The sequence below is a fragment of the Enhydra lutris genome, unplaced genomic scaffold (genome assembly GCF_002288905.1).
Source record: "Enhydra lutris kenyoni isolate GAN:26980312 unplaced genomic scaffold, ASM228890v2 scaffoldscaffold17, whole genome shotgun sequence".
In the NCBI taxonomy this organism is placed as follows: Eukaryota; Metazoa; Chordata; class Mammalia; order Carnivora; family Mustelidae; genus Enhydra; species Enhydra lutris.
The window spans coordinates 10,881,501-10,906,755 of NW_019154101.1; the positions used below are offsets into that span (position 1 = coordinate 10,881,501).

Below are 25,255 nucleotides of genomic sequence, written 5' to 3' on the forward strand. Positions count from 1 at the left end.
ATTTTTATAAAACTCTCACTATTTGGCTTAATATAAGATGGCCAGACTCTCCTCTCTGCATTTGCGTTCAACTGGTTGTGATACAGCCTCTAGAAGACTCCACTGGAACTTGTGAGAGAATGAGTGAAAAAAAGCACGTAAATTTCCAGTATCATTATGAAAATAACTTTGACCCTGTAGAGCCCCTGAAAGGGTCTTGGGAGATCCCCAGGGGGCCCTACACTTGGGAGAATTGCTCTCTAGACCATACTGATTTGGTAGCTATGTACTTTATTCGTAGTTTTCCAGAAGGAGATTAAACAAATTCCCTCTGTAACAACTCCCCCATTATTTTTCTGTGGACAGGGACAGTGTCTTTTCATCTACCAGGAACAGTGCCCAGCAGTGACCAGAATATACACAAATGTATAATAAGCTACCCTAAAAAGCATCCATGAGAAAGACAGAAGTTATGCATTTTGTGCTGCCTTGCAAGTTAAATGACTAGGAGAAAAAAACGCTGTCACATCTCCCAGGGGCATACCTATAAACCCCTTGACACACCACCTTGACAAAACTTTATTCTTGCCAGTAATGTCAGATTCACATTTTTCTTACACTATGAGTATACATACAGACACACTGGACTCAAGGAGAAAAGTCAGGAGGTAAGTGCCAAGAATTCAGGGTACATTTTCTTGAAGTCCTACCTTTCCCACAACCATCCAATCGCTCATTTCCTGAGTGTCAGGAATTTCAGTGGTACATTCTGGAAACCATGACACCTGCTCACAGGCACTGGGCTACAAACAAAAAAGAGGACAGTAAGTCGAGGAAGATGGCCCATCAGAGCTATGCTCCAACTTGCAAGGGCCTCCCCAAAAACAATCAAAAGGGATTTAGACAGATGGAAGGGTCTGGGAAGCTGAGCAGACTTGAGAACTGAGCCAGGATACTGAGGGTTAACTTTGGAAGGCTAGCTACAATTCTAGTTTGAAGCTTAAGAAACTTCCCAAACCTTCAAAGTTTCTTTCCTTTGTTCCAATATTATTTCATAAATATGTACTATGGGCTAAGTACTCAGAATGCAGTTAAAAATGACATGATCCTTGACTGAAAGGGCCTACAATCAGACTACTAGGGACACAGAGAAGTACACACAGGCTAGAAGTCTATGAAAAGGTAATTATACCAGGAAGACCCAATGGCAATGAGTCTCATCTCCAATGCCCTTTAAAGTGTTATTCACAAATAGGATTCCTTGCCTATTCAATCCCAAAGCAGAAACTGGCATCTCAATGGTGCTTTCTCTTAATTTTTGAAATACATTATATATAAGAAATATCTGCAGTCTTTTTTTTTTTAAGATTTTATTTATTTTTAAGTAATCTCTACATCCAGTATGGGGCTCGAACTTACAACCCTGAGATCAAGAATTGCACGCTCCACCAACTCAGCAAGCCAAATACCCCTCCGCAGTCCTTTAAAAAATACTGATAACAAGGCCTCAACCTCAGAGTATATGATTCTGTCAGTCTGAGGCAGAAACTTGGTATAATCACATTTTTTTAGAAGACCCCAGATGATTCTAATGTGCAGCCAGGACTATGTTTATTGAGCTAGAGACACAGATTATAAAACTTAAACAGGTGGCTAACCCGCATGGCAGCTCTACCCACTGCCTCCCAAGCAAGTATGGAGAAGAGATTCACCGTTGCAAACTGAAGCAATGTGATTAAAGGTAATATTACATGCTCTGAAAGGCATAAAATGGTAACACAATGCAAGGTCTTGAGGGCAAGCTAACGATCAACAACACAGAAAAAGTTTAAAAGAAAATTTACAGAAGTCCTTTTGTCAATGAATCTGACAGTGAATCACGGCTCCCCCTCCCCCAGTCAAATCCATCACCTTTAACCATTTATAAATGGTTGTAAGTTATAAACTCTATGGGAAAAAAAGCTCATGTAAACTTGGGATGTCCCTTTGGAGAGAGTAAGCAGACTCAACTTCTCCACAGAAGCATGAACATTAGGAGCAAAAATGGACTGCAAAGTGCTGTCTGTGAAGGGTCAAACCTTGCCCTCTATAATCCTGCGCTGCAGAAGCCACTAGGCACTTCCTCTGCAGTGATGGACAGTCACCTGAGGCAACACAGATTCCTCTCCCTCAAAGAAGTGGATACCAACTAATAGTTAAGACAAACTCTTAACCAAGAAATAGAGCATCTTTCATAGGAGAAAAATTAATACACGGTAAATGACAATTAGGACAGCCTTGCCTCAAAAAGGAATTTCAATAGCCTGTCTCCATGAAAAATAGAGATTTCTATGGGCAAATTTGAGACTTTGAGTTTAGCTAAGTTCTAATTCTGCCCCACTATGAGGATGGGGACTCTTTACTGGTTTTCATACAAATGAGGACCCAAAAAGCACGAAGAATTTCTGAGGTAAAAACCTACATCTAGGACCCAATTACAAATATTTACCCTATTCTTCACTGTCTCATCTGCTATTCTGCTGGTCTCATCTCCTTACAACTACAAGGCAACACAGCAGGACCACCCCCGGAAGCCATTAGCTCCTGACTTGTCAGCATCTTACTCTGAAGCCTTATTAGGCTTTTGTCATGTACAATTCACGGGAATTCTTTCCTGAACTGGAACATCAGACAGACAAATAAAATATCAATTCTCCAGAGTTCACAGCCACATGTGAAGCTCAACTACACCAGCTACGTAGAAGACTAGACATTTGTGTTCTATTTTCTCTAGCTTCAACTCTATAATGGCAATATTTCATCATTATTTTTAGTTGTTTCACTATACCTACTTGGAATTCTCTGTGATATAAGACAGGACATATACCAATGAATAAAAGTAAAATCTCAACATCATCTGCGCCATGAAAAAGGATATGAGTCTCTTTTGGTAGTTAGGTCCAAACAAACTAGTACCCAAGCAGATAAGCAGACTAAAGCCACACCAGGAAAGCTACACAGTATAAATAAACACCTACACAGAGTTCGGGTGTCATAAAGCTGTAGAGGTATAAGACCTTCGAGGGCACCTAATCCAGTCACTCACCCAATGGGGGAGCAGGTCCTCACTGAACCGCTTTGAATCCTTTCAGCAGAGGGAACTCATTGCCTTACAAGGTACCTTAGCCACTAGTGGAAAGGCTTATCTATTAAAGTTCTTTGTGGAACCAAACTCTGCCTTCCAGCATCTTCTACTCACAGTCGTTAACAGAAAATAAATCCACAGCCTAGCATATCTCCCTCAGTATATCTCTTCTGTTTCCATTCTGGACACCCCCAGTACCTTCCATGTAAAAACTCAGTTCAAAATCCTACTGCCTCTGGAGACTTCTAGTTTGTTAACATGGCTACTTAGAGCCATACACATGAAAACACAAGCTGGCCTTCCAGTCTCCTCCTCCCCTCACCAGTTACCTCTGGCTCATCTCGCCAGTCCACATTCAGCTCTTGATCAAAGCCCTGCAGTGTCAGACCCAAGCCTCTTCGGCCTTTCTGATTAGAGGCCTCAACGATGTCCTTCCGACCCTGGCTGTATTTACCCAATCCTTCACCTTCCCTGAAGCCCATCTTGGCCTGAAAAAGACACAAAATAGAGAATTTATATAAATAAAGAGATAATAATAAAGAGATAATAATAAATAATAATAATAATAAATAATAAATAATAATAATAGATAAATAATAAATAATAAAGAGATAATAATAACAGAGCACTTGCATAAACCAACAGACATTTACTCAGCCCCTACCATGTGTCAGACATTATGCTAAACTCTGAGAAACACAGATAAGTAAGGCTGAAACTTTCCTTCTAGCCTAATGAAGAAAATAAGCATAAATAAGTAACTACAGTTTATCTGTGCATGCAGTGGCTATTTACTCTGGAGGTGAAAGTCTAGGGCAACCAGAACTTGGATAAATGAGAAGGCACCTCATAGCTGTAATTAAAAGCACCAAGAGCACTTAATGAATTTCACTGGACATCTACACAACTACCCTTCTAGCTAATTTCTCTGATTAAGTAAAAAGTAGATCTAGAGTTGAGTTGGTAAAGAGAACATAATTTACAATGAAACTGCTTCAAGCAGCAACTCAACCTTACCCGCAGCCACTCAAATAGCCTTACTATGTAAAGACAGTGAGGGCCTGCAGGAGCCCACTTGAACTCGCTTCATGTAAAACTGAGGTATGGACCCATAAGTACCATAAGACACCAGAGAGGGCCTTTTTTTTTTTTTTCCCCTTAAAGAGAGAGCGGGGAGAGAGAGAGAGAGAATCCCAAGCAGGCTCCATGCCCAGTGCAGGGCCCGATGAGGGGCTCAATCTCACAACCCTGAGATCATGACCTGCGCTGAAACGCCCAGCTGACTGAGCCATGCAGGTGCCCTGGGAATATTTTTTTAAGTGTCACAACTGTCCATAAGCTCACATAAACTCTAGAGTCACTAGGCCCAGATATATACCCCCAAAACAGAGACCTAAATCCCAAAGCCCAAGGACCTGTCTAATAAAATAACTCCAACCCTAAGAAAATGTAATCCCCTCTTGAAGGTCTATATTCCCTTTGGAAGGGGTATTACCAACTCAAGAGCTGGAGAGTATTCCTACAGTAGCCACAAATCTCTCTCCAGGTCAAAAAAGCTGACTGAGAAGTACCCTCTCTTCCTCTCCCCCTGCCCCTCTGCCTTCCCACTCTCTCTCTCAAATAAATAAAAAATAAATCTTTAAAAACAAAACAGAACAAAAAGGCTGACTCAGTCACAAACCTCCCCATTGTCCACTTCCCCAAATCTACAGCCCCCCAACTAGAATCCTGACTATGACCTTAGAAGTGGCAGTTCCCATTCCTTAATGAATCCAAATGAAAACGGAGGAGTTAATACCTGTAATATTAAAGCTAGCCAGAAAGCAAACTTGGATTTCCCTAACCTTTGTGCACTTACACTGAAGTTTTATCAGGAAAGCCAGCAGGTCTTCCTAGTCACTTTTCTTCTTCTGGTATATCAATGGGATAAAGAAGCTAGGAAGGAAAACTGAACCTTCTTTTCAAAGTCATATTAAAGACTGTACTACTCTCATTTATTTTTGGGCACATGGAGTGAGCAGGATTTTAGTCATTCTCTTGAGATCACTCACTAGAGCAAAAACTCCCATGATGAAGCCTCTTTACCCAACCACACACGTCCATGTGTAGGGAAGTACATTCACATGTACTCACGATAAGCTATCCAAAGTGATCCAGCTTTGGATAGGACAGGACAAGCAGGCCTGCACAGCCACTTCCCATGGATAATTCAAATGTGACAGATACTTCTGTTAAAAAAGGGGCCACACTCTCTACTAAATCTCCACTATAAAGCAAAAGAAAAACTCATGCCCTAGCTTTTCTTCTTTTCACATCAATACAATTTCCCTTCTCTTACTCCGTTGGTAGAGCTTTAGAAACCCAACCCAAGCACTGACATACCATAAGCTTCTGGGAGACACTATTATACATGGAATAGCGAGAAGAAGTTCCCTCCACAAGGGAGTCTGCTTTGAATGCATCGTCAAAAGAGTCAGAGCTGTGTTGCTTCCCCTCGGTCTCACTGTCAGACCCACTTAGGCTCGTGGTAGATGCTGGAAAAGAAAAAAAGAAAATGCTCAGGTGAGTTTATGGCACCAAGTAGCCTCTAAAAGTCCAAGTTTCATTTATTCAACTAGTGTTCGGTATATGCACTATACACATCATGTTCTTTAAATGAGCCAGGGTCAAATGTATTCTCTACTTCTTACTGTGTTATCTTGGGCAAGTCACTGAAAGTTCCTAATGGTACCTGACAGACGATGGGAGCTCAAAATATCAGGTGTCCTTTCCCATTCTTTCAATTTTTCCCCTATAAAACTGAGATGGTACTACCTACCACATGGACTTATATGAAGATTAAATGAAATAATGTGTCTGAAAGTACACTGTCAAATATAAAATGTATTTATTAAAGATATAATTGTTATTTCTGCTGCTTATTATTTGAACATCACCTTCCAAACAAGGATACTTAGTTCCATTTTCAAAATTTTATCACAGGACTAACAGTCTGATTGTTTAATCTCCTAGATTCCTTTGTTTTCACGGTCCTTCAAACTCACAGGTAAGAGGGTATGTCTACAGCACTGCCCCAGAGAAGAGCTGGCTCACAATGAGCTGTGACATTTTATAGAAGTAACTGTTCTCTTTCGATCACCACCCTGGCCTACACACTAAACTCTCCGTGTTGATGAGTCAAAGCCTGGCTGCTTGTGGGAGGTGTTGAGGAAAGGCAGCAGTGTAAAACAACTCTTCAAAGATCCATGAAGGTCACTATTCAGGTATTCATAACTTGCAATGGCATCATAATTCTAAAGCCTAACTGCACTGATTCATCCACTTCCCCATGAGAACATAAACTTGTTCAGGGTTAGCATCTGAGAAGAGCAAAATGCTCTCCCCAGCCCCCCAGGCCCAATTCTCCTCCACACTGTGCTCCAGGGGCAGCAGCACCACCAGCACATCATCCGGCACAAATGCCATCCCACTGGCCAGGGTCACTCTTGGAGAGCGAGAACTGTGTCACACTCAACTTTCCATCTCCAACACTTGGATTGAGTCTTCCCATTCAACAAAAAATTAAGTACTCACTACAGTGAATTTTTTAAAACTTTTAAGTCTTGATTGACAGCCTTAATATATTAATTACTAATACATTTGTTTATAGAGGGAGGCATGTACAAAGTAATCTAGGAATTGAAACATAAATTTTCCTTTCAAAAGTTCCATATACAAGAAAAAACTTGAAAATAGTAATACCCATAGGACGAAATTTGTACTACTACCAAAAATAGCTTCAAGTCTCATTTGGGTACATTTAACTTCGTTCCAGTGTTAAAACTTTGACAAAGACGGTTTTAAATAAAGCAGCTTTATAACTTGGTGCCATTAAAAAGAAATTTTAAGTCTTTAAACTTTTGTTAAAAAGGTTAAACAATAACAAAGAGTTTAAGCATGAGTATGAAATGCCTATATCTTAATAGAGAATTGGGCCTTCCTTGGACTATTATTTAAGAACTCCCATTCCCCCACGCCTCCAGCCAGTAGGTTGAAATACGGTATCTGTCAGACCTGTAAAGGGAATAAAACACTGGTATTGTTTAATTGATCAGACAACTTTGGCCCAGGACATTTTCTTTTTTCTTTCTTCTTCTTTTTTTTTTTTTTTTAATTTATTTGACAGAGATCACAAGTGGTCAGAGAGGCAGGCAGAGAGAGAGAGAAGGAAACAGGCTCCCTGCTGAGCAGAGACCCTGATGCGGGGCTCGATCCCAGGAGCCTGGGATCATGACCTGAGCCAAAGGCAGAGGCTTAACCCACTGAGCCACCCAGGCACCCCAGGCCTGGACATGTTCTATAAAAGGTCCATGGTATATACAATGGGCCTCTCTCCTACAGAAATAATCCTACTCTCAGAGAGTTTAAAAACCAGATAACTAAGGTCCAGGTTGAAAATGGTGATGGCAGGTGGGTCCTGGGTTTCTGAGCTGCTAAGTCAGTCAGGGACACATGTGGGGCAGTCCATGTTGAGTGGCACCCATGGCGGTGAGGAGGGCTCTGCTCAGATGTGGAAGGCCCTCCCCTACTTCATAGCGCTCCCCGATGTGGGAGTATGCTAAACGTCTTCCTGAAGTCACATCACAGAGAGCATGGAGAGCCCCAAGTTCGTGGCCTACCTCATTCCTGCAGCAGGTCCAAGCCCTTTCCCAGGGGAGATGATAGTCACACTCTATTCCATAACTCTCACATGAATCCACTTCCAACCACCTATGAAAATGAATAAGGAGAACCTGGACCACTACCCAGCGGGGACCACAGCACTGGTTTGGACCATGACTCCGCATGAGGACCAGAAAAGTATATGGGACCTCAAGCTCACCTCCCTTACTTGTGTCAAATGATGACCAAAATACTGATCTTCCATCCTTTTGTTTATGGCAGGAGATGGCTTAAATAAATAACTTAGATTGGTCCATGAAGAAACTATTAAAATAATAAAAATTTTTAAAAAACACAAAAATCAGATAGCTAAAATAAACTTTTTTTTTCTTTTAGTGATATAACATTTTGCAGAAGAAAGAAAAGGCTTACAAACATATTTGAAAAAAACTAGAATAAACTTAAAACCAACATTCTGGCTCCCAAGCAGTTAGTAAGGAGAAATTTTGGTTGAGAATAACCTCATATGAGAGGCACCAAATCTACCCCTTCCTCTTTTTCTTTTTTTAAAGATGGTATTTATTTATTTATTTGAGAGAGAGAGAGCACACGTGCATGAGAAGCAGGGAGGGGCAGACAAGCAGACTCTCAACTGAGCAGGAAGCCCAACGTGGGGCTTGATGCAGGGATCATGACATGAGCAGAAGGCAGATGCTTAACTGACTGAGCCGCCCAGGTACCCCTACCCCTTTCCTCTTAGAAAGCTATCCAGTTCCCTAAGGAGCTGACTTGCTTACACAGACCAACGCAGCACATGTCACAGAGTGCCAGAGAGTGCCACTCAGAAGGAAAGACCCAGAACATTAATAATGAGTAACCATGGAAACTGTGAGGTGAGGTTATATTTATTTTCTGTTTTGCACTTTTCTTCATTTTCTGTGTGAGAAGAATATATTCATTTGAAAAGTAGAGTAAAAAAATACAGCTATAAAGAAATAAAGTACCATTCCTTGAGAAGAATTTGGTTCCCTTCCAGACCAAGCTTGAGAGGACAGCAGATCTAAGGGAAAAGACCTCTCAAGTGGCTCGAGACTAACCCTGGGTCTCTCTTATCTCCCATGCAAGAGAAAGAGGCACGTTCTAAAACAGAGGGCCCACATGCTAAAGAACCGTACTTCCAAAGATGTAGCCTCTCTTCACTCAGTCACTTCCATACTGACTGGTACAGAAAGAGGGGGGTGCCAAGAATGTGGGTGGCTCTCTGAGCACAGTCCCAAAGTTTCTTTCTGTGCAGCCCAGGGACCTGGGGTCCTGACTCACCAGAAGCTACAACGTTAGATCAGTTACTATCCCTTTCACCAGCTTTCTGGGGATTCACAGGTGAACCTCCTTAAAGATTAGGAAAACCTGGTATCCTTATCAAAGGAGAGTGTGCCCTTGGTCCAGCTCTAGGTGGAGTTGCCAGGCTGTCAGGTTTGCCTGAGGACACAGCAATGGGCACTCATCAATGGTATGAACATCATTCCTCCGCATGCAGGGTACAAACCACCCTCAGATCTCAAAGAGAAATCTTTTGTTTTCTTTGTCTTCATACCATTCTTGGAGCAAAATGACAAGGAGAACCAAATTTGGGTGGAGGGCTCATTAGGCAAATCAGTGGTGCCTAAATGCAAAATACCAGCACCAGACTCTGGGACAGAGATGTTTCCACTCCATCCCCTTCCCTAGGAGTTACCCAGCATACAGACGTCTGTACAGGTTCTGAGAGTGAGGTGAATGAAAGCTAAAATCCATCCTACTAAGCATTTCTTTGTGAGATCAAGAAGTGTGCTGGATAAGCCTTATTTGTCTTTTATTTCATGTGGTATTTGAAGCAAGTTTTCAGTCTGATGATTTAAGACAAAGCTGCCTAGACTAGTCCTCATGTCCACAGACAGCCACAGCCACTGCCCATTTTCACGCCTGGACCTTTGGGGCCATGCTTTTCAGGTGGAAAGAAGACAACTGTTGTGGCTGCAGCAATAACTAAAGGGGAGATTTCATCTCCCAAGACTGGTAAGAATTCAGCAAACACTGAGCAGACAATTTTGTATTGAAGATATAAATTAACAGGAGTAATAAGGTCAGTCTATTAAAATGATTAGTTTCATTAAGAACTTGCTAAAGCTGGGTGGCGTTCCCATTTACCTCCCCAGGAGCTTCCCCTCTAAAACCTAAGATAGCCCAAAACATTATTTAGAGTTTTCATTTAAGATTTCTTCTCTACCTGATAGAAATCATTACTCTTAAGTCATTTTAAAGAAGAAAAGTTCAAATTTTTTCACATAGCAACTGAACAGCAGGGCAAAAATTTTTTACATGGCAACAGAACAGTAGGGCAAACATGCCAACATTAAAAATGACCGTGACAACACATACGGAGAGGCAGCTCCAACCACTAATGGCCAAGGTGAGCAGCACACAGATACAGAGGAATACATTATGGGTTTTAATAAATATCACAACCTGCCTAACAACTGCTGTGGAATATACACATTCCTGTTTAAAGACTCAATTTCTCCTTCATGCCAGACATATGGTAACTCGTTAGAGCAATTTAAACAGATACCAATAAAGGAAGTTTTTGATTAAGGTCATGAATCTGGGCTGACAGTAAAGCAATGGTGTTTCAGGGAGAATAGCCTATTTAGCGAAGAATTAAACCTGGTAGAGGGAAAGGCACTACTAGTGTGGTACCTGCAAAAGGGCCTGGCAACTTCCAAAGCAACATGCTGTGGGAGGGCCAGGAGCCCACACTGGATGCACAGCTAAGGAGAAAAGAAAATTGTCCTGGGAGACTAGACCACAGTTTTCCTGAGAAAAACAACCAAAAAGAAAAAAACGACCCCTATCTGCCTCTTCTTACTTCAAAAGGTTATTTAATAGCAAATTTCTAAGAGTTTATTTAGGCTTAAAAATGCCTTCAAACTCCTCTTAAAATACTCAAAAGAACACATGATCCCACAGTGGCCATCACAACAACATCCCTTTTTTTCGTTACTCTGGTCAGGTGTCAATCTCTGACCTGGCACTGCACTTACCTTGTTGATAAAGTAAAACAAACAAACTGATTAAACTAAATAGGTCTATTAATGAGGCATCACACTGATCTAGCAGAGAAAGCACAAATAAGGCTCAGAAAGACAGAAATAGTAACTACTATTTTTTTGTTTTTCTATTTGCACTCCCTAAAGAGCGTTTTTCAATCACTTGTTCAACAGTACGTCCAGGTAGAAGTGGTTGAAGCACAAGGGAACACATTTGCTTTACTGTAATGACTTGACTAGGAAAGCTGCATATAAATCTCAGCGGATATATATCTTCTGGTGAGACAGTAAATTACCAGGGCACACTATCCAGGGGACACCTAAGAAAACCCAATTCCAGGGGTGCCTTTGGCTCAGGTCATGATTCCAGGGTCCTGGAATCAAGCCCCTTGTCTGGCTCCCTGCTCAGCGGGAAATCTGCTTCTCCCTCTCCCTCTGCCCCTCTGCCCTTCCCCTCAACCCCAGCTCGTGTTCTCTCACTCTCAAATAAATAAAATTTTAAAAAAAGAAGAAAGAAAAGCCAATTCAGAACAGAGATGATATAAATGCTAATTACTTAATGAAATGATCTTTCTTTTTTTTTTAAAGATTTTATTTATTTATTTGACAGAGAGAAATCACGAGTAGGCAGAGAGGCAAGCAGAGAGAGAGGAGGAAGCAGGCTCCCTGCCAAGCAGAGAGCCCGATACGGGGCTTGATCCCAGGACCCTGGGATCATGACCTGAGCCGAAGGCAGAGGATTAACCCACTGAGCCACCCAGGTGCCCCTGAAATGATCTTCTATAGAATGGAGGAGGGATAGGCAAAATGAAAGAGGTAAAGCATTTTAAGCTTCTTGGAAAAGATACTACTGTTGCCTTCTATCGATTCTATTCAGTAACTATTTACTGATTATTTATTCCATGCCAGGTATGGGGTGGGGGGGGGGAGGTTGCAGAGAGAGCAATCATGCTGATAAAGACATCAGACTCCAGCCCTCAGTTTTTATGACAACAAAAAAGCTAAAGTAAGCTAAAACAGGGAAATCTAGCATTGTTTATTTGCCTCGGAAAAATAAAAAGGATGAGGGGCACCTGGGTGGCTCAGAGGGTTTAGTGTCCAACTCCTGATTTCAGCTCGAGTCATGATCCCAGGGTCATGAGATTGAGCACCATGTCAGGCTCTGTGTGGAGCCTGCTTAAGAGTCTCTTTCCCTCTGCCCCTCTCCCTTTCTCTCTTTTACATTCTAAAAAAACAACAAAAAACAAACAAACAAACAAACAAAAAGTACCATATGGCCTATTGCCAAACGCATGTAAAGTACTGGCCATTTAGATTTCCATTCTGTACACACAATAGCAAGTCAATCCTAACTGAATCACATGGCGCTACTTCCAGAAAAGGTTAAAGCTATTTGGTACAATTAACGGAAATGCAGGGGGCAGTGGACAATTTCAATTCAGTCGATTTTAAAAGCTTGAAATTTAAATCAGACTGGTTCCCTTAAAAGACCCTTAACCGGGACGCCTGGGTGGCTCAGTTGGTTGGACGACTGCTTTCGGCTCGGGTCGTGATCCCGGAGTCCCAGGATCGAGTCCCGCATGGGGCTCCTGGCTCCACGGGGAGTCTGCTTCTCCCTCTGACCTTCTCCCTGCTCATGCTCTCTCTCACTGCCTCTCTTTCAAATAAATAAATAAAATCTTAAAATAAAAAAAGACCCTTAACCATATGCCTCCCTGTCAGTTGCCCTCTTTTTACCACAAGAAGACGCCCCCTGAGATCCACTTAGAACTAGATACCTCCAGCCCCTGAGTACATTTATTCTCCCAGACATGCTCTCCCTTTTTTTTCCTTATAGGCCATCTCTCCCAATAATCCAGAGTTCTACCTAAGGAGACTCTACCTTCACCAAGCTGCTCAAATCCCAGGTGAAAAGCAAAACTCCCTTTCTTCAATAGTCCCTAGAACCAGTACACCCACTATGTTTTTGCCTTCCTACTTAGTACCTCAATTACAGATAGTCTTTCTCAGTTATTCTGGAATCCACTGTGACAACTTTAAAGGGACTCATATCTTCACACACAAGGTTATAAGAGAGACTCTTATTCAACCAGACCACAGCTGCGCCAAACGCTTCAGCTGAACTGCCTTCTCCTTTCTGAACCAGCTTCTCAGTACACCTGATGAGTAACTGCCCTTCAATTACAACTGCCTACCACTTGTAAACTGTATTTCCTACCACTCTCAAAGGATGCTTTACACCCTTTCAGTCACCGGTCTATTACCAAACTTCATTCTAATTGATCATTGATCCAGCAAAGGCTCCAAAATGCAAGACTGCTGGCGTACCAGGTTGAATAGTGTCCCTCTAAAAAGCTATGTCCATTCTGCACCAGGGAATGTGATGTTTGGAAATATGGTCTTTGCAGATGTAATCAAATTTTAAAAACGTCCTATTAGATTAGGGTAGTCCCTGATTCAATGACTGATGCTCTTTTAAGAAAAGGAATATTTGCAACAGACACACACAGAGGAAAGACAGAGGCAAAGACTGGAATTATGCTGTTATAAACCAAGAACACCAAGGACTGCCAGCAACCACCAGAAGATAGAAGAGGCAAGGAAGGATTCTTCCCAAGAGCCTTCAAAGGAAGCATGGCGCTGCTGACAGCTGGATTTCAGATATGTAGCCTCCAGAATTATGGAAAACAGACTTCTATTGTTTTAAGCCACCCAGTGTGTGGTACTTTGTTGCAGCACCCCTAGGAATTGAATACAGCTGGCAAGTCAAGGTAAATGCAAATGAAGCTGCTTGATATTTGAGGCAAGCTTCTAGGCACTCTACAATTTCTTTCACAGAAAGGCATCTATGGACACTGCATATGTCCATAACCCTAAAAAACAGGGAAAGCAAAATGTTAGTTTCAACCAGATCAGTGAACTCTTTTGAGCTTAATATCAACAGTGAACACAGAGATGCTCCAATTCATATGGGTGTTTCTGATCACAACAGTTGAAGGAATTGAGAAATCAAAATGCAAAAACCTGAGGGGAATTAGGCCAGATCACTGCAGCAAAGAGCCCATCCCCTGTGAAAGAGCCCCAGGATCATTAACAGCAATTAACAGCACAGGGCACTCAGCGCTCACCACTACTTCCAACTGGTTTAATTAAGGCAGCAAAAGAGTGCCATCTACTGAAAGACCAGCCACAGAATTAAGGCACTACTGTAAAAATTCCAATTATTTAAAACAAGTTGCCCATTCCTAGTAGAATGGGCTGAAGGAAAGAGAGGCTATAGCCAACATCTCTCTGTAGAACTTGCCTAATTTCCCTTAGGGGGCAGACGCCTGTGTTCTGCCCAATTCAGGCACCAGGGAGTCAAACAACCAGATGGCCAGCGGCCTCACATCATGTGGGCAAGCATACCTTTTGCTGCATGATTGACGGAAGAGGGAGGTTCGTCATCAGACGTAGAACTGAGGCTCAGGGCAAGCTCTGCAACTCTTTTCTTCTGTTTCTTGATAGGGGCAGTGCATTCTGGATCATTTCTCCTCTTCATTGTTACTGCAACCATAAATCCAGAGAGTCAGCTGCCCCTGTTAGAGTCACTAGGATCAGAGCAGGGATTCCAAAATATAAATCATCAATGGGATGGGATTTGGCAATTCCAAACAGCTTCCAATGCCAGCATTTGAATAGTCTTTTTCTCAAATTGAGGTCCAGGAAGGATGCTAGCCAGCCTCTAGTCTTCAATAATAGCGGTTAGTTATATTGGAAAATGTGTGGTGCTCACAGACCCAGAGGCCTCAGGGCCTTGATGTCATATACCAAAATGTCATGGATCAACTCTACAAGCCACAGGGGAGAAAAAGCCTTGGGTACTTATTATTCTATACTTTTCATGCAACACTGGCCATGTGTGACAACAACGTACACTGGACATTATGAAACCTAGTGAATATCAACCAGTATTTCCAAGGTGAAGGGGCCAGCCCAGAATGATAGCTCCATCACCATCATTATTTTACCAATTCGGAGATTACATAATATGATACAAATGCTGGTTTTGGTTTATTTCAGGATGTTTGAAACCATGAAAGAACTGGGAAAGTTTTTAATGAGAATAAGGAACAGAAGCAGTGGTTGACTCAGGACTAAGAAAATAGAAGGGTGGGAAAATTATTCAAACTGGAGATAGCCATATCATGAACTATGGTGTAAAAATAATTTTAACAACACCAATACATCTCCATGAAAAAATGGAGATGATCAGGCACCATGTCACCATCATCCATGCCCACTGGCAGGTATATGAGAGGTAAGCATGATTGGAGCCGGCGGGAAATGAGATGGAATGAAGTGATTATGCCATCCTGAAACCTTAAGGAATGATCAAGTTAAAGAACAAGAGGGAGTAGTAGTGAATACAGTGTGGTTTACACAGAACTGATGGGCTATAAGGAGACTCAGAAAAGAGAACTCAAAACATAGAAGCAAACAGGTGGTGACCAGATGGGCTGCAATTCCTTGAGGAAGGGGAGGTGCAGAGGTACAAAATAGACTTTTAACTGGATCACAGCTACAAGAGCAATGAATGCAACGGTACCACTGATCCCCTCAACCTCACAAAACCCTGAATCACGTTTCACTTCTTTGCAGCTCAAGGTTGAGCCTGTCAACCCAATGCATTATCTTATCCTAAGGAGGCAGCCTTTTACTAGCCACAGGCCGGGGCTATCCTGGGGAAGTTAGAACGGGGAACCTTGAACAAAGAGAAAGCAAAACCACGTTTCACTTTAAACCACCGTCTTAAATGCCCCCCAAAATGCCCATAAAAAAGGAAAAAGGGCCATCTGATTCTTAACGACTCTGGGAGACTGCAAGCACGGGAAACTCAATGTGGACTGCGTTGGGGTGGGTGCAAAAAAAGGAGAGTGAATAGTTGTGTGAAAGGCAGAAGATACTGATGCTCCTCCCCAAACCACCTTAGATTCAGGCCTTCCGAATCATCTACTCCAACCCTCTCATTTTCCACTGGATAGAACCGACGCCCGAGAGGGAAGGCCGCACACCTTAACCAGTGCCCCGCTCAAGTGATCGACACAGGCCAGAAGAATGCGCCCAGGCAGGGAACTTCTACATGTAAGGCAAAAGGCCTGGTTCTACCTGCTGCTCCCCAAGGAAAGGGTTCAAATCCCCCTCTCCAGTCTTCTCTCCCAGGGTGTCGGTATCGCCACCCTTATTCACTGAGGGAGATAAGCACCTCTCTCTCCCGACCAGTCTTTTCGTTTGAAAACAACGTGAGTGTGTGAATGTGTGCGCAGAGACGTTTGTCAGCGGCAACTCGGGCTACTAGGAGCTGGAGGAGCAGGTCGGGGACAGAGGAGGGTTGAAGGAAGTCGGGGAGAGAGTAGGGGCGGCGAGGGTCACCACCGCCTGTGCGCGGCCGAGGCGGCGGTGGAGGGGAGAAGGATGCTTCGCCCGCGCGCCCGCCCTCCCACTCGCTCCCCCCAGGCCGCGCGTCGGCACTCACGCTGAGGGGAGAGGGTGAGCTGCCTGGGAGCGGAGAGGGGGGGGGCTCAGGCTGCCGTTGCCGCCGCCGCCACCAGGCCTGGCCCTGCCGCTGCCAGAGCCGCCGCCTCCTCCCTCAGTTTCGTTTTCCCACCACCAGCCCGGTCCGCCGGCCGCGCTGTCGCGCTCGGGTCCCGCCCTGCGGCCTGCGCAGCTTGATGACGTCACGGGCAGCCCGCACCCTCTGCGCGGCCGGGTCCCGGCCCGGGGGAAAAAGACACGGGTTCGGGCCCGCCCCACCCCCAGCCAAGGCCGTCCAGGGCGCCTGCGCGCGAGAACCTAGGGGGAAGGGTACAAAAGCAAAAGTAACCCAGTTATCTTCCTTCCCGCTCTAGGCACGAGAAACAAATATAAAAAAATTTAAAAAGCGGGTGTCGTCACATTTCACCTGATCTCATTATTTTCATTTTACAGATTAAGAGCAAGTTGAGAGAGGTAAATGGTAAACTGGTTAAGGTCAGAAACCCAGTCCCCTTGTTCACTGCTGTATCCCCAACATCCTGCGTATAATACATCCTCAACAGATGTTGAACGAAGGCCGGGAGGAGAGAAGGAATGCTGCCTATGCCATCTTACCATATGGAAACAGATGGCTTCCCATCCCAAACCCCTCTTCCAATTTTCTGGACAATATGGCCAAAAGTCTGCTGAACATCCTCATTTAGTCACTCACACGGATAAATTCAAATCTGATTTTATGTTTTCCTGTAAGCCTGCTCTTTTTCCAGTGAATGGCACCACCGTTCATCCCGTTGGTCCAACCGGAAATCTGAGATGGCCCCATCTCCATCATTTCCTAGAGCCTCCAATATACACTTCATTGAGTTTACCACCTAATTGTCAAATGTATACATTCTTTTCCATCCCCATTGCCACAACCCATGCACTTGCCTTCTCTCGACTGGATTTCCCCAATAATCTTCAAATCATTGTTCCTGTCTCCAGTGGTGATGCCTGTAGAGTAAAATTTTAAAAATTTATTCTGATTCTGTCACAACCTGTCAATGATTAAAACCCATCAATGACTTACCATTTCTCTTAGGTTGTCTTTAAGATGGTGACAAAACTCTTCCGTCTGACCCGGTTCTGCAGTCCTTGCCTTGTGTTACTGGTACTTTCTCCCCATCCCCATGTCTCTTAAGGGTTCACCGCCCCCGCAACCTGGATAGCTCTTCTTCCCTTTTGCTTGGCTAATCCCCACTTAACTCTGAGATGTGTTTAGCAACCTTATCTGGAAATCTTTCCTGACTCTGGAAGTCTGATTTGGGAATCCCATGCCTGAGTTCCCATACTTTTGTCCTTCTGCTATCAAAGTACTTATCTCAGAGTTGTGTAATGACCCCTTGACTCATTTGTTTCCCCCACTCAGTTGTAAGCTTTATTTTTTTTTTAAGATTTTATTTATTTATTTGACAGAGAGAGATCACAAATAGGCGGAGAAGCGGGGCGGGGGGGGGGCGCGGAAAGCAGGGCCCCCACTGAGCAGAGAGCCCAATGCAGGGCTCCATCCCAGGACCACAGGATCATGACCCCAGCCAAAGGCAGAGGCTTAAACAACTAAGCCACCCAGGCACCCGTCAGTTGTAAACTTTATACAAGAAAGCTTATCTCCATCTGTCTGTATTAAATCCATAAGATCCACAAGATTTAATACAGTGGCTAGTAGTAGGTGCTCAATAGACATTTATGGAATCTGTGGAAGTATGGAAGGTGAATTAAGGTTAAATGATGTGCCCAAGGCCACAGAACTAGGAAGCAGCAAATGAGCATTTAAACCTAGGTCTCTTTGATTCTAAAGCTAAACGTTTTTCTACCTCACCAGGGGCTCTTAAAATATGTATGTTTTGGACACCTTTGGTAATCTTAAAGCTTATGGCCCCATTCTCAAAATAATAATTTGAAAGGCATAAAATACAATATATAGAATTGCAAAGGAAATCAATTATATTGAAAAAGAATTATTTAACAAATTTTATGATTTTTTTGGTAATTTTAATGTAAAGCATTAAATAATGCATTTAAAAATAGAAAAATTAAAAATAAAACTAGTTTTTAATACATAAGAGTAAAATCAATGAATAGTGCTGGAACAACTAGATAAATTTATAGAGAAAAGGTGAACCTTGATTTCTACCTTACACCATATGCAAAATTAAATCAAATGGATCAGACCTAAACATAAGAGCAAAAATGATAAAGCTTGTAATAAAATACATTAGGCAACTGTAGTGAACAATAATATATTGTATATTTGAAAGTTACAGAGGAAATCTTAAAAGTTCTCATCACAAGAAAAAATTATAGAGGTGTGAGGTGATAGATATTAACATATTTATGGTAATCATTTCACAGTATATACATATATCAAGTCATTATGTTATACACTTTAAACTGATACTGTATGTCAATTATATCTCCACTAACAGGGGAAAAAGGAAGTTAAAAAAAGAAAACATAGGAGAATAGCCTTGCAGACTTGGAGTAGACAAAGATTTTTTCACAAAAGACCCAAAAAGCATTAATCAGAAGAGAAAATTGTTAAAATAGACTTCACCAAAATAAAAGGCTTTGCTCATCAGGAGACACCATTAAGAAATTGAATAGGCAAGCCACAGACTGAGAGAAAAACATTCATAATATGTACATCTGACAAATGACATACACCCAAAAAATTTATAATACTCAATAATAAAAGAAAAACAGGGGCACCTGGGTGGCTCAGTCAGGTAAGCATCTGCCTCCAGCTCAAGTCATGATCCTGGGGTTCTGTGACCAAACCCCACCACAGGCTCCCTGCTCAGTGGGGAGTCGTCTTCTCCTTCTACCTCTGCATCACTCGTACATGCTCACACGCTCATGCACACTCTCAAACAATCAAATAAAATCTTCAAAAAAATATTTGGTGCTGAAAAGATATTTGAAGAAATAATGGCTGAAAACTTCCAAAAGATGGGGGAAAACCCATAACTTACAGATTCCAGAAGCTCACTCTCCAAACAAGAAAAACTCAAAGAAATCTATTCCCAAACGCATCATAATCGAACTGCTGAAAACCAAAGGCAAAGAAAACATCTTGAAAACAGTCAGAGAAAAACTGAGTATCACACATAGAAAAAGGACAATTAGAGTAACTGTGAATTTCACATCAGAAATGTCAAGAATGAAGAAAGAATGATAAAAATGGCAAATATTTAGATAAATAATAGAAACTCTCTTTTTCTTTTAAGTTCTTTAAAATTCACATGAGAGTTGAAAGCAAAAAATGTGACATTGTCTGGTGGAGTTTTCAAGGGACGTAGGTGTACTCTATGTGTCACAATTATAACATAAATGGGGGAGGGCAATGTAACCTATAAGGTTTCTATATTTCACTGGAAGTTGTAATATATTAATTCTAAATAGACTATGAAAAGTTAAGTACACATATTGTAATCCCTAGAACAACCCCTTCAAAAAGATTTAGGAATTCCAACTTCTGGAATGGCATAGTAAGAACTTCTAAAAATATGGTCTTCGTAAAAGCAAAGAAAAGACAGGCAGATTTGTCAAAATCAATTTTTTCAGAACTCTGGAAATTAACCAAAGTCTTGCAACAATTGAAGGAGGCTTTCCTCAGGAAAAAAAGGTTTCAGTAAGAACAATGAGATTTGTGACATTTTAACCTGCCCCATTCCTACTCCCCTACCACCAACTCCATGGTAGACTTGAAAACCAACAACATCACAACTATGGTAGCTATGAAAACCACAAATCTAACAGCAAGTGGCAGTACAAAACAGGTTTGGAACTCCTCCAAAGCCCCATTCCCCCAGAGAATTATCTCTATTTTAAATGTCTGGCGGTGTGCCGAAAAATTCCTTTCTCAGAGTATGTCTTTATTTTATCTGATCCAGAGGTTACTCTGTGCAAACAATTCTATTTGCAAAGCATTATCAAAAATAATAAGCGACAACCATTACCAGTTGGAGGCAGCATTACCAGTTGGAGTTAACAAAAACTAAAAATAAAATATCTGGGAATGAGTTACCCAAAGGGATCTCTAAAAAACCCTAAAATGGGGCACCTGAGTGGCTCAGTTGGTTGGGCGGCTGCCTTCAGCTCAGGTCATGATCCCAGGGTCCTGGGATCTGGCCCCACATTGGGCTCCCTGCTCAGCGGAGAGCCACCTTCTCCCTCTCCCTCTGTCTGCTGCTCTACCTACTTGTGCTCTCTATCTCTCTGTCAAATAAATAGGTAAAATATTTAAAAAATAAAAATATAGAAAATAAATAAAAAGCCCTAGAATATTCCTAGGTATCTAGAAGGCTACAGGAATATGCAGGCCTGTTCACATGCCTAGGAAAGACCTGAGAAGGCCCTAGTCTCTCACCTCCGACCTACTGTTGAGGTTCTTCACAGCAGGAAGTGAAGATAAAGGGAGAGTTAGTTGTAAACTGCCTGTCAGAGCACTGAAGCCATGCACACACAGACCTTAACAAAGGCTAGGAGATTTATTGGTTCAAGGCATTTAAGGAAATCTGTCCAATCAGTAGCTGACAATTAAACTAACCATACAGAGACTTCAGTGGCCATGACAAAGACTGCAAACTTTACAGAATTAATTCAGGGAAACCACCAAAAAATAGCAACAAAACCAACTAGTTGGGTGGGGGTGTCACATTATTTTCAAAATTCAGTTTTCAACACACAAAGAAATGGTAAAGTATGACTCATTCAAGGGGGAGTAGAAGCAGCCAGTAGAAACTATACCAGTGAGTGCCCAGAAGTGAACCTAGTAGACAATGACTTTAAATCATCTATTATAATATGTTCAAAGAATTAAAGGAAATTATGTCCAAAGAATTAAATGAAAGTATGAGGCAAGTGTCTCACCAAATAGAGAACATCAATAAAGAATAAAGTAGAAATTCCAGCATTGAAAAGTACAATAACTGACACGAAAATTTCACTGTTGCCATAGTAATATGGACTGAATTGTGTCTCCTATAAAATTTATATGTTGAAGCCCTAACTCCCAATGTGACTGCATCTGGAAATAGGGCTTTAGGAGGTAACTAAGGTTAACTGGGGTCATAAGGGAGCCTCAATAAGATTAACAGCTGACTTCGCATCAGAAATCACGGAGGCCAGAAGGCAGTAGGATGACATATTCAAAATGCTTAAAGAAAAAGATGGTCAACCAAGAATTCTATACCCAGCAAAACTTAAAAAAAAAAAAAAAAGGCCAAAAAACCCAAACTGGGGGATTGGGGGTCATAAAGAAGAAATGTAGACATTCCCAGATAAACAAAAGCAGAATTTATTATTATCAGACCTGCCTTACAAGAAATACTGAAATGAATCCTTTAAGCTGAAAGAAAGGACACTAGATAGTAAGTTGAATCCATGCAAAGAAAAGAAAATGTATAACACCAGTAAATTTTACCTCAAATCCATTTTGGGAGTAGACAAATGAAAAACAGTAAATAAATTACATTCAGAGTTCTCTGTCTTATATTCCCTACTGTATTTATAACTGTCACTTAATCAGAAAACAAAGTCAGAAGTAACTTGAGAGGATGTATTTTTATTTCTTACTTAAAAAATATATAATATGAATTTTTAAAAGTATACACAGAGATAAAGTTTAAAAAGTCACTGTATCAATTACAATGGAAACTTTTTAAATTTTTATAATTTATTTAAATTCAATTCATTAACATGGTGTATCATTAGTTTCAGATGAAGAGTTCAGTTATTTATCCACTGCATAACACCCAGTGCCCTCCATAATGCCTATCACCCAGTACACCATCCCCCACCCACCTCCCCTCCAGCAACCCTGCTTGTTTCCTAGAGTTAAAAGTCTCGTATTATTTGTCTCCTTCTCTGATTTCGTGTTATTTTATTTTTCCTTCCCTTCCTCTATGATCATCCATTTTATTTCTTAAATTCCACATATAAGTGAAACCATATGATTATTGTCTTTCTCTGATTGACTTATGCTTCTCACAAAATGTAATCTTTCAAAATTTCAAATAATCAAATAATCCAAAAAAGTCAGGAGAGGGGAGAACAGAGGGATGGAAAATAGAACAAACAGAATATAAATAACAAAATGGCAGACCTATAGCTAAACATATAATTGTATTTAGTCTTGATGGTCTAAATACATCAATTATAAAGGATAAAATAATCAAGAACCAACTTATACACTCTCTATAAAAATTCACTAAATATGAGTCAGTTAAAATTAAAAGAATCAAGAAATAATATACCAAGCAAACACTGACCAAAAGAAAGCTGAAAGATCTAGAATAATATCTGTCAAAGTAGACTTCAGAGTGAGGAAAATTATCAGGAATAAAGAAAGACATTGCATGGGGCACGTGGGTAGCTCAGTTGGTTAAGGATATGACTCTTGACTTCTGCTCAGGTCATGACCTCAGGGTCCTGAGACTGAGCCCCACATCATGCTCTGTGCTGAGCATGGAGTGCTTGAGATTCTCTGTCTCTCCCTCTGCCCCTCCCCATGCTCACACACACACACATACACACACACACACACACACACTATCTAAATAAATAAATAAAGACTTTGTATAATGATAAAGGGGTAAATTCATCAAGAAGACATAACAATCTTAAACATGTATGTATGTACCAGAGCTTCAAAATAAAAGTGAAGACAGATGGAAATGAAAGGGAAAATGGACAACTCCACAATTATGGTTGGTGACTTCATTTCTCAGTAATCAGTGGGACAGGAGACAGAAATCAGCAAAGATATAGAAAAACTGAACAGCTTCATCAACCAACTGGATCTAACAAACACTTAGAGAACACTTCATCCAACGACAGCAGAATACATTTCAAGTACACATGTGCACTGAGATAGACCATATTCTGTGTCATTAAACAAACCTTAATAAATTTAAAATAATTGAAATCATACAAAGTAAGTTCTCTATGTAATATTAAAGTAGAAATCAATAACAGAAATGTAACTTAAAAATCTCCAAATACTTGGTAGTTATTTTAATTATTCCAAATGATCTATGGATCAAAAAGAAATCTCAAGTGGAATTAGAGAATATTTTGAACAAAATAAAAATGCAACATAAAATAATTTCCAAGATGCAGTTAAACCATGCATCTAGGTAAATTTTATTGCATTAAATGCAAATATCAGAAAAGAAGAAAAATCAAATTCAGGAATGTATTTTTTTTAAGATTCTATTTATTTATTTGATAATCTGCCTATCACAAGTAGGCAGAGAGGCGGGGCGGCTGGGGGTGTGTGGTAGAAACAGGCTCCCTGCTGAGCAGAGAGCCTGATGAGGGGCTCAATCCCAGGACCCTGAGACCATGACCTGAGCTGAAAGCAGAGGCTCAACCCACTGAGTCACCCAGGCACCCCTAGCAATGTATTAAAAAAAAAAATCCTATACCATGGCAAGTAGGGTTTATTCCAAGAATGCAGCAATAATTAAATATTAAAAAGGTCAATGTAATCCATCATATTAACAGACTTAAAAATCAAACCACATGATAATAATTGATGCAAAAAGTATTTAACAAAATTCAGCACTTATTTATTACTAAAATCTAATTTTAAAATGATATATATATGTATATCATTTTAAAATAATAATATACATATATATGTATATCATATATATATCAATTATCATAATATAATGTAGTGATATATTATTATATATTACTTATTATATATATTAAGTATCCTAATTTAAAAGTCTGAATGCTTTTTATCTAAGGTCAAAAACAAGACAAGGATAAACACACATATTCAAATCATACTGGAAGTCCTAGCCAGTGTAATAAGGCAAGAAAAAAAAGACATATGATTGGAAAGGAAGGAATAAGAGGATCTTAATCACACACAACACAATATCTACGCAGATAATTCCAAATCTACAAAAAACTTCCTAAATTAATAAGTGAGTTTTGTAAGTTTGCAGAATTCAGTGTCAACAGATATAAATTGGCATTCCTAGGTACTAGCAATTAACAATTGGACATCAAACTTTTAAAAACACCATCTACAAAAGTTTCAAGAAAATGAAATATTCTAACAAACCTTGTTCAAAGAATGTCTACTAAAACAAAAACAAAAACAAACAAGCAAATATTGGGTACTGATGCAATAAATCAAAGACAACTTATGTAGAGAGAAATGCCACATTCATGAGCTGGATGACTCTGTGTAATTAAGATATCAATTATCCTTAAATGATCTATCAATATAGAGCAATTCTGATAAAAATTCCAGCAGAAAAATTTATAGATATAGACACATTGATTTTTAAATTTATGTGCAAAAGCAAAGAAATTGGGTAGACAAAAACAATCTCAAAAAGAAGAAGGTGGAGAGTTCATACTCCATGATTTTAAGACTTACTAAAAAGCTTTAGTGATCAAGGCAGGGTGGCAATGATATAGAAATAGACACATAATTAATGGAACAGAATATAAAGATAATAAACGAACTCATACAAACATAGCCAATTGATTTTTGACAAAGGCAGCTCAATGGAGAGAAGGTTGTCTTTTCAATAGATGGTGTTAGAACACCAATTAAATACCATATGCAGAATCATCATTATCATCATCTTGAACTAAACTGCAACTTAATACAAAAATTAAACTCAAATAGATCACTGATCTAAACATAAACTCCAATGCTATAAAACTTTTAGAAAAAAAATAGGAGGAAATCTTCATAATGTTAGTTTAGGCAATGAGTTCATAGATATGGTACCAAATCGTGATGATCCATAGAAGGGGCCCGTGCACCCGAATGTTCATAGTAGCCATGTCCACAGTAGTCAAACTATGGAAAGAACCTAGATGTCCATCAACAGATGAA

General features: G+C 40.7%; 1 protein-coding gene and 1 pseudogene across 2 annotated transcripts in view; one reads left to right on the forward strand and one right to left on the reverse strand.

Annotated features, from left to right (window-relative positions):
- Positions 1 to 16,452, reverse strand: part of LOC111147878 (cap methyltransferase 1) — a 57,111-nt gene extending 40,659 nt beyond the window's left edge. Inside the window, exons 1-5 of one of the 2 annotated variants that reach the window (XM_022504143.1) lie at positions 16,346 to 16,452; positions 14,239 to 14,376; positions 5,486 to 5,637; positions 3,433 to 3,591; positions 690 to 782 (exon numbers count right to left, since the gene is read on the reverse strand). In XM_022504143.1, the coding sequence (XP_022359851.1) occupies positions 690 to 782; positions 3,433 to 3,591; positions 5,486 to 5,637; positions 14,239 to 14,371 (537 nt within the window). In that variant the 5' untranslated portion in view covers positions 14,372 to 14,376; positions 16,346 to 16,452. Of the gene's footprint in view, positions 1 to 689; positions 783 to 3,432; positions 3,592 to 5,485; positions 5,638 to 14,238; positions 14,387 to 16,345 lie in introns of those variants that run through there. The other variant, XM_022504142.1, reaches the window with a different exon arrangement.
- Positions 7,540 to 7,868, forward strand: LOC111147881 (annotated as a pseudogene).
- Positions 16,453 to 25,255: the final 8,803 nt, after the last annotated feature.